The sequence below is a fragment of the Podarcis raffonei genome, chromosome 1, assembly GCF_027172205.1.
Source record: "Podarcis raffonei isolate rPodRaf1 chromosome 1, rPodRaf1.pri, whole genome shotgun sequence".
In the NCBI taxonomy this organism is placed as follows: Eukaryota; Metazoa; Chordata; class Lepidosauria; order Squamata; family Lacertidae; genus Podarcis; species Podarcis raffonei.
This window is the reverse complement of record NC_070602.1, coordinates 80,994,138-81,007,985: the sequence shown is the minus strand read 5'-3', so window position 1 is coordinate 81,007,985 and position 13,848 is coordinate 80,994,138. Positions and strand designations below refer to the sequence as shown.

Genomic DNA, 13,848 nt, shown 5'->3' with positions numbered 1-13,848 from the left:
CAAGCTGGCACCCTTGTCCCCACTCCAGCTATTCTGAATTGCTGTAAACTACTTAAGGCACAGTTTGTGTGTGTGTGTGTGTGTGTGTGTGTGTGTGTGTGTGTAAGTGAGTGAGTGAGAGCTCTGCTTGTAACAAAACCTCTAGGCAGCTTACACCCCACCTCAAATATTTAAATTCTTAATAAATGTGGCTGCATCAGACACCCCCCCCTTTAACCTCTGGGAGTGGACTGGAGAGAAGCCTTGCCAAATGCAGTCCGCTCCTTTTGCCCCACCTCCAGGCCACTGCAGATAGGCCAGAATTTGAATCTGGGTTTGGCGGGAACCCATCAGGCACTGCAACAGCCAGGGGATGGGAGCAATGCTCAGAGGGATATGGCATGACTGCGGGAGGATGAGGAAGCCCCATGCCAGGTTGCAACCAACGCCCACCGCTGGAGTGGGTGAGTGGCCATTTTAAAACATTGACGTAATAAGAAACATGAACAGTAGACAAAAAGATAAATTGACAGAAGTCTAGATAAGCTTGCCTGAACAACAGTGTTTTAAGGCGGTGCTGGAAAACATCCAGTGAATAAAAAAGCAGTATAGAAATATTTTAAATGAAATAAAAATATAAAAATAATGCTCTAGGGCAGAACTTTCCAAACTGTGTGTCATGACACACATTAGTGTGTCGGCTGCAGCATGTAGGTGTGTCACCCAAACGCTCTTTGCACTGCTGCCGGGGCTGGAAAGGGGTTAGTTAACCTCTGGTTTGCTAGTAAAACTGGATTACTGTGTTGCAAAATGATGCATGTCTAAAAAATGTGTCGCCAACATGAAAAGTTTGGACAACTCTGCTCTAGGGTATAGAGAAGCTCTTTAATAGAAGGGACCATGGCAACCATAACCCTGATGAAGGTAGAACTGGGACGTACCTGCAGGAGAAGGGCGGGGTGGATGGATATGACCAAGCAAATAAGATCAAAGGTCCAACAGCAACGAATGACACACTTTAAAATTCTGAGCAAGCTTCCTGGTTGACTGAGCAGAACTTGAACATCCGAGAGGGAAAGCAGAATCTGCAAGGTCAGGAAATACAGTGAGTCCTATCACCTCTCGGTAGCTTGGGTCATTATCAGGAGGATCATTGGTCACTGTTGGTGGCCGAGGCCTCTCACAGGAAGGAGGGAGGGGTACGGAGAAAGACAGGGAGGGAGAGGCTCCAGGGTAAAGAATTAGATCTTTTTCATGCTGCTAGAAATAGGGCAAATGGGGAAGACAGGGGTGGGGTGGAAGTGGCAGTGGATGCGAACCCATTTGCCCTTGAAACAGGCAATAGAATACCTAGGGTGAGATTCAATGTAGCACTAAGTGGGGTATAGGGAACAAGCTCAACTCACACAATGGGACTCCCCCCGCTTCCCTCCCTTGCATCCCCTGAACCAGTTCTGGAGGTTCCTTTAACCCTCCAACAATGATTTAAGGGGCATAAGGGCGCATGGGCCAGGGGAAAGGAGGGAACTGCACAAATATACCTCATCTCACCCATACAACAACATAGTTAAATCCCACCCCTATTTCTTACTCTCTTTTAGGGATGGGGGAGAATTTCAATTGTTTGTATTTAAAGGTGAATCTACCTAATCTGCAGGACGGGGGTGGCGCTGTGGGTTAAAACACAGAGCTTAGGACTTGCCGATCAGAAGGTCGGCGGTTCGAATCCTCGCAACGGGATGAGCTCCTGTTGCTCGGTCCCTGCTCCTGCCAACCTAGCAGTTCGAAAGCACGTCCACGTCAAAGTGCAAGTAGATAAATAGGTACCGCTCCTGCGGGAAGGTAAACGGCGTTTCCGTGTACTGCTCTGGTTCACCAGAAACGGCTTAGTCATGCTGGCCACAAGACCCGGAAGCTATACACCGGCTCCCTCGGCCAATAAAGCGAGATGAGCGCTGCAACCCTAGAGTCGGTCACGACTGGACCTAACGGTCAGGGGTCCCTTTACCTTTACCTACCTAACCTGCACTTTTGAAAACAATACGCATTATGCAATCAGCCTTCCAAATTCACACTTCTCCAAATTTTGCAGTGTAGTTTTCCAGCCAGGTAACATATATTCGTGAAAATAACGTACAAAAATGCATAATATAAGGCGATAGTGCTTTCCATAACTGTGTGCGTTAGGCACAACTGCACCCAAAATGTGCTTACTAGAAGCAATTTTGCAGTACAATGCTAATGAATTTTCATGAGGACTTTTTAAAAAATTGCAAACTAATGTGGATAACTGAATTTGAAATTTGAAAACGAGAAACCGAGAGAATGAAACTGAGAGAACCGTCCATCCCTAATCTACTGTGTATATATATATATATATATATATATATATATATATATATGATTCCGGCATGAAGTGTATGTGTAAAAATCACTGGAGCTACTACTATTGCACTAGAGAGCGTGGAATTCTGATGTATTTAGAGAACAGTCTCTAACCAGTCTGTGTCAGTTGTACATTCGTTCATTCATTTGTTCATAAATCTGTTCTGTCCCATTTCTGCATCAGTTTGTGATTTCTCCCTGAGTACTTTTGTTTGGCTAGAATGTGGACATGAAAGATGATAACGCCTTTAATTTGCCTGAGTGGAGACTGTGTGTGTGTGTACAAACCTCTGTACAAAGGTCAAAGCCACATCCATTGCTCTGTGGTTCTGGCCCTGCCTGCCAGTAGCATGCAGTTCCCAGAAGGTTGCATACAAATGTGGCTGAAAAAGTATTTCCACCCCTGCTGTATACCAGTCTTCCACAACTTGATGCCCTCAAGATGTTTTTGGACTACAACTCCTACCAGCCCCAGCCAGCTTGTTTCTACCAGCAACATAGCAACATAGAACTGTCTCCTGTCATTGCATATGCCCGAGGGAGCCCATATCAAGCTCAGAGCAAGGATAAATAATGTGCACTTTTCATGAACGAATTCATGAATTCTTTTCTCTTTCCCCTCTGTTACAGTAGCTGCATTGCTCAGCATGGACAACCAAGCATTCGTGGTTATTCCTCACCATGGTGTGATGGCCAGCCACCCAAACCAGATTTTGTACCCAACTGGTGCCATGCATTTGGGTGGTCAGCCGCTCGGAACAGGCTATCCAGGGAGCCATCTCTATGGAGGAACTGAGCCAGCTGGTAACTTACGTACAGAACGCAAAGGAGAACCCAGGGTGCTAGGGGTAAGTGACCCATCTCATACTAAGGTCTCTGGGGATTATTGTGATCACCGATAAAGAGTTATATAGCAAAAATAATTATGTAAAGAACAGAAGTATCTTCCTCTATGGTTTCTTTTTGGACTAGCGTATACACCAAGCATTGCCTCTCTGTCACAATTCATCCACCCCAGCTCTGATATTCTGATTCACATCAAGGGATGTGGGGAAATAATTCGGCATTGAAAGGTGAACTCAACTCACCTAATTCACACTCTCTGCCACACTATGCGCACCAAAATGTAGCCATCTTTCAAAATGCACTCTTCTCTGAAATATGCTTCACCGTAAAATGTTTTCTATTCAGGTACAATTGCTGTGCTAAATGTGTATGTTTGGCAAAACTGCATGCTGAAATGTGTGTGGTAAGATAAATTAACCCTGAAGGAAAACTTTCTGGGGAGGGAGGGAAATTGTGATTTGTAGGGAAATGTGAAGAACTGAAATTAAGATTGGAAAAGTGAGAAACGGAGAGAAATTAAAAATGGTCCCATCCAAACTGAACACCTGAAACATCTGCTTTCATGCAGATGCGGGATGCGGGTGGCGCTGTGGGTTAAACCACAGAGCCTAGGACTTGCTGATCACAAGGTCGGTGGTTCGAATCCCTGCGACGAGGTGAGCTCCTGTTGCTCGGTCCCTGCTCCTGCCAACCTAGCAGTTCGAAAGCACGTCAAAGTGCAAGTAGATAAATAGGTACCGCTCCGGCGGGAAAGTAAACGGCGTTTCCGTGCGCTGCTCTGGTTTGCCAGAAGCGGCTTAGACCTGCTGGCCACATGACACGGAAGCTGTACGTCGGCTCCCTCAGCCAATAAAGCAAGATGAGCGCCGCAACCCCAGAGTCAGTCACGACTGGACCTAATGGTCAGGGGTCCCTTTACCTTTACTAAGCTGAACACCTGAAACATCTGCTTTGGGGGAAAATCCAGGTTTCCCTCTTCCCCTCACCCCCGCCAGTTCTCAGCAGTACTTTTAAAAACTGAGTTGCAATGGAATTCCCCCACCCCACAGACACACAAAACAATGTTTTCTGAATGCCACTTCTTCCCAAAGTGTGTTAAAGTTATCTATATCTATATCTATATCTATATAAACACACGCACACACCCTTTCGCCGCACTTCCGCAATCCTTATTCTGGCTGCTGTTAGGAAGGGAGGAACTTTATATGAGGCATTGTGTGAGAGTTGCTGCTGCACTAGGTGGCGTAGATGTACCCCAAACCAGGAGTTGGTAGGACCTCTTTGGCCCAGGTCGGGTGAGGTAAGCTTCCCCCTCAAACAACACATGTAGCTGTTCCAATAGCAAAGCCTAAATGGTGGAAAGGCAGGATATGAAACTGTAAAATAAACAAACCAACCCATGGCAATTTTCTCACTCCTCTTTGGGCTGCGTACCTTTTCGTTTGTTTTAAATGTCGTTTTTACAACCATACATTTGCACGATATATAGGGCGTGTCTAAAAAATGGATTTTTAAAACTCTGGAATGCTGCTCTTTGGGAATGGGGAGGGTGTTTTATGATGACACAAAAGTTGGTCAGTGCTCTGGACAGTTCCTTCGGTTTCAAATTGACAGAATTTGTCTCCCCAAACAAAGACTGTCGAAGATACTGGGACTCATCTCACCTGTTCTATTCAATTGTATTATTACAGGCTATCCAGATTCTGATTGGCTTGGTTCACATTGGTTTTGGGAGCCTCTTGACCCTTCTCTTGGACAGAAGCCGATCATACACTGTGCTCTCTGGATATGTGTACTGGGGCGGACTCATTGTAAGTAACACCAGTTCAATTCAAACAAATTCAAACTATGCCAGCCACCTCCCCGTTTGACAAGCGATTGCTGCAGGCAACCTTTCTTCTAAGGGAAAGAGAATCTCACCATTCAAGAAACCCTAAGAATAGGGAATTAAATAGCAGTTAGATGTTTCATGAATTCAATAGCACTTGAATGTGACATTTCGATGACTAATTGCCTAGTATTTTTACATCCAACAGTTGACCAGCGGGGAGGGTACCAACTAGGTGGAAAATTGGCCTTGTCCAAATGCTTTCTGTGCATTTTGGAACCCACATGGAAGCAGCTCTCAAGCTCAGCCTAAATTTAGCGGTCATTTGTATAAGAAATCCAAATTGCTGGTTTCTCTTAGGAATACCAAACTGAATTCAGATAATTTGCCAGGTTGAGTTCAGACAATTTAATGCAGGTAGGGATACCAACATATAACGTGTGTGTGTGTGTGTGTGTGTGTGTGTGTGTGTTCAATTTATTTGGATGCTCAGACACTACATTGAGGAATCGCAGCTTATTAGCTCAAGGCTGAACTCCAATTTCCTATGCTTTCCAGGAGATGGTGGGTTATGCATCAAAGACAGGAATGGTAACTACAACAGAAAAAAATCACATTCAGGAAATGCACGTAGTGCATTTTCCCCTGTCCTAATTATCTTGCCCCTGGCCCCTTACTTTTGCCTCATAACTCCTGTAGACAGCCTGCCCCATTTGTCAGCATCCTCTTTTATCTGCATAAGTCTTTCCCCACCTGAATTTGGAGTGAAGTTTTACTCTAATCCTGATTTGTTTTTCTTGTGTGACCCAGTTCATCATTTCCGGATTTGCATTGGCGATAACTGAGCATAACAGATCATCCCTACAGGTGAGTCTGGTTCCTCACATCATGCCCTGCCTCTCAACCCACCATTTACTGCACATATATTGCACACTTTCTTTGGGAGCTCAGTACAGCTTACACAAGACTTCTAAAAATCCTCCTGTCAGGACTTCAGGGCTACAGAATCTGTAGCATCCTCCTTGTTCTGAATTTCCCCCCAGATAAGAGCAGCCAACTCTTATTGGAGTCCCAAACCTTGTGACTCCTCAGAGAGGTCTTGGAATAGCATGGAAAAGCTGAGACTCTTTTAATAATTGAGCCTTCTCTGCAGTTACTGTGCAAATATCCTAATAAAATAAAATGGAGTTTTCTTAGAGAGATTCCTGGAAATAATCTGACTTCTATAGGCAGTTGTTTCTAAGGTCTGACCTTGGACTGAAGCAGTATTTCATCCCTGCATAATTGATCTAGGAAGTAGGCTTGTCCAAAATTTATCAGAAAACAATTTTTGATACTTAAAAAAAAACACATTTTCTTTTTCCAAGCTCTTCCTGAAGACTTGGAGAATTTCAGTCCACCCACGGATAATACCTGCAAAACTCCCACTTCTTTTAATGCTCACAAATAACATGGGGAAATTTTGGGGCGCCATTTTCAGACAGCCCTAGTTTTCACATAGTCAAAAGGAGGTAAAAAAAAAAAAGAGGCCAAACTCTTGCAATTCCATTAATAGAGATGGTGCCAAAAGTTCTAGTCATGCATTTTAAAGCTGCATCTGTGGAAGGGTAGTGGGAAGTGTACAGGAAGATCTGAAGTGGGATATAACCATGTTTGGCTTGAATGCTTGCAATTCTCTCCACCACAAGGAACCCTAGGTTCTTGTTCACAGGGAGGACAGTCACTGCATCCGGTCAAAGCACTTCCTCCTTTAAACCTTCCCACTCAACTCAGGAAGATGCGGGGCAGGTGGTGGGGCTGGGAGCAGTGTGCACAGCCCACCTCCCCCACCATGTTTAAGAATATCTGAATAGGGCTGTGGTAGCCAGCATGGTGCCCTTGAGATGTTGTTGGACCACAACTCCCATCAGCCCCAGCCAGCAGGGCCATTGCTCAGGGATGCTGGGATGGCCAGCAACACTTGGAAGGCACGGTATTGGCTATCCCTGGAATAAGGCTTTTGTCAGGTTGCTATGCAGCATGACCAGAATAGCTTGTACCCTAAGGGTGTATTTGTTTCTTACAGATGAAAGTCAGCACATGCCTGAACATTGTGAGCACTCTTGCTGCAACCGTTGGGATAATTGTTCTCCTCATAGATGAAAATGTTTTTACTGTTTATTATACGCCCTCTGACTTAATACGCCAGGTAAGCCTGTTTTTGGGAATGTTGAGTTCTGAACTTATTTTAGCAGCAGTTGAATGGGCTGCATCTGAAAGCTCCCTTAACCTGGATGTAGCAAATGGGGTTGGCTGCCAAACTCCTGAGATTTTTTTTTGTTTTCCACTATAATCATCATCCTTTATTTGCTCTGCCCTCATTATATCCCTTGCCATTTACCAAGTGGTGTGAAGCGAAACTGCTACTGGATAGGAGGATCTGGCAGGAGGGTAGGTTAAGCCAGGGAGATAAAATAGGCCTTTCTTAGTCACCTGAGCCATAAAGGAATCAGGCGGAGCTTGGTTTAATATAACGGCAACCTCACAACTTTTTAAGGCTGTGTCTCCTTCCACTGCCAGCTTGTAGATGTGGCAGGAAAGGAGTTCACAAGATGAACTAGGTCCCAGCACCAACACTGCTGCACAGACCATGCAGAGGTAGAGTTATATCATTGACTGCACTAATAATACTAATAAGGCCAATGCTAATGCTAATAAGTCATCTAGCAACAATTGAATTTAACATTTCAGCCGCATAGGGAATAGATTGGCTCTTCGATGGCAAATATATTGGAACCGGGGACAGTGAATTAACTGTCTACCCTGCTGTCAGGTACAGCCAAGCCCCTCAGACATCACTTGGACTGCAGAGAAACCCTGCCACAGGCTGGTGTGTTAAAAACACAAGCTCTGCAAATAAACCTGACTTGTTAATACCTGTGTGGAGCCTGAATCAGCCGCGGACGTTTAATAGATGACAGAGGGCTCATCTGTGTTCTGCTTGGCCTGTGTTTTCTAGGCATGGGTCCGAGTGGTTTTGTGTTTGCCCCACCCCTTTCCCCCTGGAAAACCCACTCTTTAGTGATAAATCGGAACAAATGGCAATCCGCAGAAAACCTGATTGCCGTGTGCTCTGATTCAGCACTGAACCATGGGGAAAACTGCAGGGCAAACAGAAGTGTGTCTAAGCCCACAGTCATGATTTCTTAAGATTGGAGCTAATTTTAATTTGTTTCCATTATTTATATATATACAGGCAATGATTGTTTAGTGTGGGGGTTATGTTCCTGACTCCCACGCATGTTGGCGGAGCACACATAAGCCCACCGCACCCCGCCTCCTTTCTGGCCACTTCCAGGTTGCTGTGAGGCATGTGCTTGTGGTTGCACATCAACTGGACACATGTAAACCAGCCATTGCTTATATAAAAAAAGCATTCAAGTACGGTAAATGAGGAGATTACTTTTCTCCCTTTGGGTGCCAGATTCATCACACATTGGCAAATGCCAAATCTAAAAATTGGTGATCCAGATGTTGGTGTTGTCAGAACCTCTTTATGAGTGTGCTTCAGAACCATAGGACCTGGGAAGCTGAATTGCAACAATGTTTAAGGCAAAATACTGATCAATCTTAAATTAAAACGTTTAATATTTAAAATATTATTTACCATTACAATTGAACAGTATTGCAATCTGAAGACAAACACTGGGTCTTTTATTTTATCATCTATTACTTTTGTAGTTTTCTGTGGTGATTCAGTTATCCTTAATTGTGTAACCTTAATATGATCTGACGGCATGGCTTTATGTTTGGCAGAGAGTAGCCCTAGGACTTTTAAATGTCATCTTGATCTTTGCCATCCTGGAGTTCTTCATTGGAATGGTCTCTCTAAGTTTTGGGTATGAAGCAATATTCCGTCGAGGTGAAGAGGTAAGCATCTCCATGGGACTTCTTCTGGGGTACAGGGGTGAAACTTGTAAGATGTTTGCTTTGGCAAAATGGGAACCAGGTGGCCTCTAGAGAATTAAAAGGAGGAGGAGATGCTACGGGGAGAAAATTAAGTCAGTGGTGGCATCTGGAAGGATGTAAAGCGTAATAATAGCATCTGAGACTTTCTAATTGTTCATTGTAATCTACTTTCCAGGCAATATATGATGTGCCAGATGCAGTCATACCACACCAAGGAAATCTTCTGCCAATAGGTCCTCCTCCATCCTATGAAGCATATGCCAACCCGTGCTATGAACCCTCAAGCCAGGGAGAATAGAAAAGCCAAGATGAGATTCCTAAGAACAATTACACCCAATTCAGGTCTTCTGGAATGCCAAGTCAATCACAAACTTCAGATGTGTCTCTGCTGTGTTATGTACATAGTTTTGGGAGAAAGGCCTGGGAATAAGAAGGCATGTCTCTTTGAAACTCCACTGTTGCTGGCACAATGTCCTAGCTTCCCCATTGTAAAGCAACCTACCTGTCGCGATTCAAGCCAGAGATAGACTGATCAATCTGATTCTGTCCTCTCTCAGTTTCGCTGGCACCAAATCATAGGTCTGTTCCATGCGGTTGTTGTATAGATTTTTTTGTTGCTCAAAGGATGGACAAAAAGTTTCTATTTAAATTGTGCACATTTTGTATGTATCTCTTAGGTCAAACTGACACACTCTTTTCATCAAATATGCATTTCCCAATACTTTTCAATGCATTTTCCTGTAAAATGTGAATTTTGTAAAAAAATTAAATTTAAAATATGTGTGCCCTTTACACGCACCAATAATGTACTGTCAAAGATGACCCCATGAGCAGATTGGGGCTGCATTTAGTGTGCCTTTGGCTCACCACCAACTTCCATACATTGAGTGTAGTTGATTGAATAAGAGAAGCCTACACATATATAGTGCTACCTGATCTGGACCCCTGATTCTGCCAAGGTTCCAGATTGCAGGAAAGCCTATGCATGGAAAAATATTCGGATGTAGGTTTCGCTTTTTCATATGCTATGGCTAGAACAAGGGAGGCACCTGGCATTGCTGCCAGGGGCGGAGCTAGCCACTCGAGCACCTGGAGTGGTGCACATGCCATGCACTCGGGGGCGGGGCAATCTGCCCAAAGGGTGGGGCAATCCTCACAGGGGGCCAATCATGGCGTGGTGTGGTGATCCTCTTGGGGACGGCCAATCGTGGTGTGGCAGTGTGATCCTCCTGGTGAGAGTCTGATAGTGGCGCGGTGGCGTGATCCGCCCGGGGAGATTTTGTCACCCCCCCTCTGGGATGACACCCGGGGCAGCCTGCCCCCACCGCACCCCCCCTTCCTACACCCCTGGGTGCTGCTCCACTTCCCCTTCTAAACGGGGAGTTCTCTTAACCAGTGTGGTGTAGTGCTTAAGAGCGGTGGACTCGTCATCTGGGGAACCGGGTTCGCGTCTCCGCTCCTCCACATGCAGCTGCTGGGTGACCTTGGGCTAGTCACACTTCTCTGAAGTCTCTCAGCCCCACTCACCTCACAGAGTGTTTGTTGTGGGGGAGGAAGGGAAAGGAGAATGTTAGCCGCTTTGAGACTCCTTGGGGTAGCGATAAAGCGGGATATCAAATCCAAACTCTTCTGTCAAAATGTCTTGCGGAACCTTCCAGCGTTATGGGAAATTCCAACTGTCACTCTTCATTTGCCTCTTTTCTCTCAATCTCTGTTCTAATATCTAGGTAGCCTTATGCCAAGTTTCTCATGGACTGTGATACTCTGAAGAAAATAATCCTGACAGATTTACCAGTGCATTGACTGGTTTTGCCGTTAAGCGAGAGAAAGGAGTCTTGGTTTCCAAGCTTTTTACTGCCTCAGGAGGGTCACATTTTTTCACCGTGACAGCATAGCCGCAAGTCATGCAAAACATCCTTCTTCCCATGTCCATCCATGAGACATGAGCTACTGTGACGATGTCAGCTCAGTTTCTCTTTGAAATTTATACCAAAGAACTGATTTGTAGCCATGATCCTGACCACATCAACTTTTTAACCATGGCTGAACTATTTTGTTTGCTTTCCTGCAAAACCATCACATCACATTTTAATGTAAATATTGTCATGAACTGATTAATATGAGACTTGTAACTTTTACACATTTTTTAATCTACTGGTTTTATAACTTTAATTTCATAAATGCTTGTAGTTAAGAGATGGGATTTCACTTATATGGATAAATATATGGATAAACCTAAAGTTACAACCAGAATATATGAACCCTACATTACTGCATTAGTTATGAAGTGCACAATGGGTTTCCAAAAGACAAAACGGATGTGAATAAATGTTAGAAGCAGAAACGATGACTGTTCTCTCTCTCTCTCCCTCTCTCTCTCTCTCTCTCTCTCTCTCTCTCTTAATTCGTTAGTAGAAGCTCTTTAAAACATCCACTTTTGTTGCCTTTTTCAGCTATTCTCTCTGAAGCTAGGTCACTGTGTGTTCAGCATGCCCATTTTGTCCTGGGTGGAGTTGTGTACAGCCCTAGAATATTGCACCTCAGGAGAGGAAAAGAACAGTCAGATGATAATATATGAGGTTGCCATATCTCAGGTTACACATTCCACTCCTTTGCAATATGACTGCCATGATCTCTAAGGAAGCTTCATGATTCTAGCCAAGAAAATCATTTGAAAACAAACCTGATGTGTTCATAACTTTGCCATTAGTTGTCCTGTTCATGTAAACTTCTGATCACATAGAAGGAGTACAAACCTTTCCATCATTTCCTGGTTGAAAGTAAGGGCACTCATAAAAATCTTGTGTTCCTGCTCGGGTTCTGCCATGGTTTCCAGACCATTTTAAAGGAAATGTCATGCAACACGCTATAATAGTTTAAGCAGGAAGTTAGAAGTGCATTGGTAATTGTGGCTAAGCTACTGCCACCCAGTTTGAAGCTGATATATCAGCCAAAGCAGATAAAAGGTGCTTCAAGTCACATAACAATTCAAAGTGTTGGTGCTGACCTTTAAAGCCCTAAACGGCCTCGGTCCTATATACCTGAAGGAGCGTCTCCACCCCCAACGTTCAGCCCGGACACTGAAATCCAGCGCCAAGAGCCTTCTGGCGGTTCCCTCATTGCGAGAAGTGAAGTTGCAGGGAACCAGACAGAGGGCCTTCTCAGTAGTGGCGCTCGCCCTGTGGAATGCCCTTCCACCAGATGTGAAGGAAATAAGCAGCTATCTTATCTTTAAAAAACATCTAAAGGCAGCCCTGTTTAGGGAAGTTTTTAATATTTAATGCTGTATTGTTTTTAACACTCAATTGGAAGCCGCCCAGAGTGGCTGGGGAAACTCAGCCAGATGGGCGGGGTATAAATTAATTATTATTATTATTATTATTATTATTATTATTATTATTATTATTATTAATCATGTGTCAGTGCTGGATCAGTTAGCACTTCTGGACTGCAGATCTGATCCTTTAGGTGTGTGGAGATGGAGTTCAGCAACCTGTTAGATAAAGGTGTAGCAAAAGCAAAGAGTCTCAGATATGCCACAAGTGGGAGAAACAGGAACTCAAAGTGCATGCAGGCATTTGGCTGCTGGAGATGAGTGAAGCAAACCAAAAACCGCAGAGCAAGTCAAATACATAAAGCACACAATTAAACACTGCAGGAAGTGATCATGGCTGAGATTCGCATCTGCTTGGCACGATAGCTCGATTGATATAAGTAAACCATAGGCCAGGTCAAAAGCAACAGAGTGCAGTTGTGGCCAGCAGCACAGTGTTACCCCAATCCCAGAAAAGATATTTAAACTGCAGAGGTAATAGCAAGCCTGAGGAGGGCAGAATGGAGGAGAGGAGCAGCAACAGTGTCAGGAAAGGGGATGAACTCGCCAGTGGTGTAGCGTGGGGGGTGCAGGGGGGCCCGGCCGCACCGGGTGCAACATCTGGGGTTAGGGCAAATCCACGGGTTAGGGGGCGCAAATTACTTGCCTTGCCCCGGGTGCTGACAACCCACGCTACGCCACTGGAACTCGCCTCATTGTGCTGGGCTTGGTAGTGAGCTGGAAAGTTATTCACCCTCACCTCCCTTTGGGGGCTGTTTCTGGACAGGAGAAGGAAATACAGTAAGCAGGTCTTCGGGAGAGTGCAATAGGAACATCGGGACACTAGAGGGAACTCCAGTGTAACAGACAGTGAGAAAAGGGTCTGGTGATGCAAGCATAATGGAAAAACAGAAAGAAAACAGAAAGCCAAAAAGGTGTTCATCATCTCCGTGATAAGATAGGTGTCTGCATCCTATCCCTATAGAATGGGATATATTGCAGCCTTACTCCCAGTTCTCAATGGCAGAAGAGTCACAGGTTGTGCTCCGAGGGTTTCAGAAAAGTAAACTCTCACATGCACACTATTGCATTTCTACTTTTTTTTTTAAGAGATTGGTTCCATTTTACAGCTGAGGAACAGTGAGACAAAATAATAATCAGTGCATTCATCGAATTCTTCAGCAGAAATAATAGTTAACTAATTGAGCGTTTCTGAGAATCTGCAAAGCAGATTCTCTTTAGCACTGAACAGCTGAGCTTAAGAATAAACTAAAATTTCCAGCACTTCTCTCATGAGAAGTTAAATACTGACTTCACCTCCATTGCTAGCAAATTACAAAGAAGTAATTTGAAGCTTCTGACGCTCTTTTCCGCACCAAAATACATGCCTGCACCACAGTGGAGGCTGCAGTGGTTTTGTAGCGATGGCTATATACCACCCCACTCCTTCTGTTAGTGAAATATTAGGGCCATATGTACCATACATTTAACGCAGCATTATAGCACTGTAACAGTCTTGGCTTACCCCCAAGAGTACGGTGGTACCTCG

The 13,848-nt window shown here is 44.5% G+C and overlaps 1 protein-coding gene across 1 annotated transcript; it reads left to right on the top strand.

Moving 5' to 3' along the window:
- Positions 1–826: 826 nt before the first annotated feature.
- On the top strand, positions 827–9,785 carry LOC128418091 (membrane-spanning 4-domains subfamily A member 15-like). The gene is made up of 7 exons (XM_053397535.1): positions 827–1,084; positions 2,995–3,212; positions 4,902–5,021; positions 5,849–5,905; positions 7,104–7,226; positions 8,834–8,947; positions 9,162–9,785. The coding sequence occupies exons 2-7, from the start codon at positions 3,012–3,014 to the stop codon at positions 9,282–9,284; spliced, it is 738 nt and encodes a 245-aa protein (XP_053253510.1). The 5' UTR covers positions 827–1,084; positions 2,995–3,011; the 3' UTR covers positions 9,285–9,785.
- Positions 9,786–13,848: the final 4,063 nt, after the last annotated feature.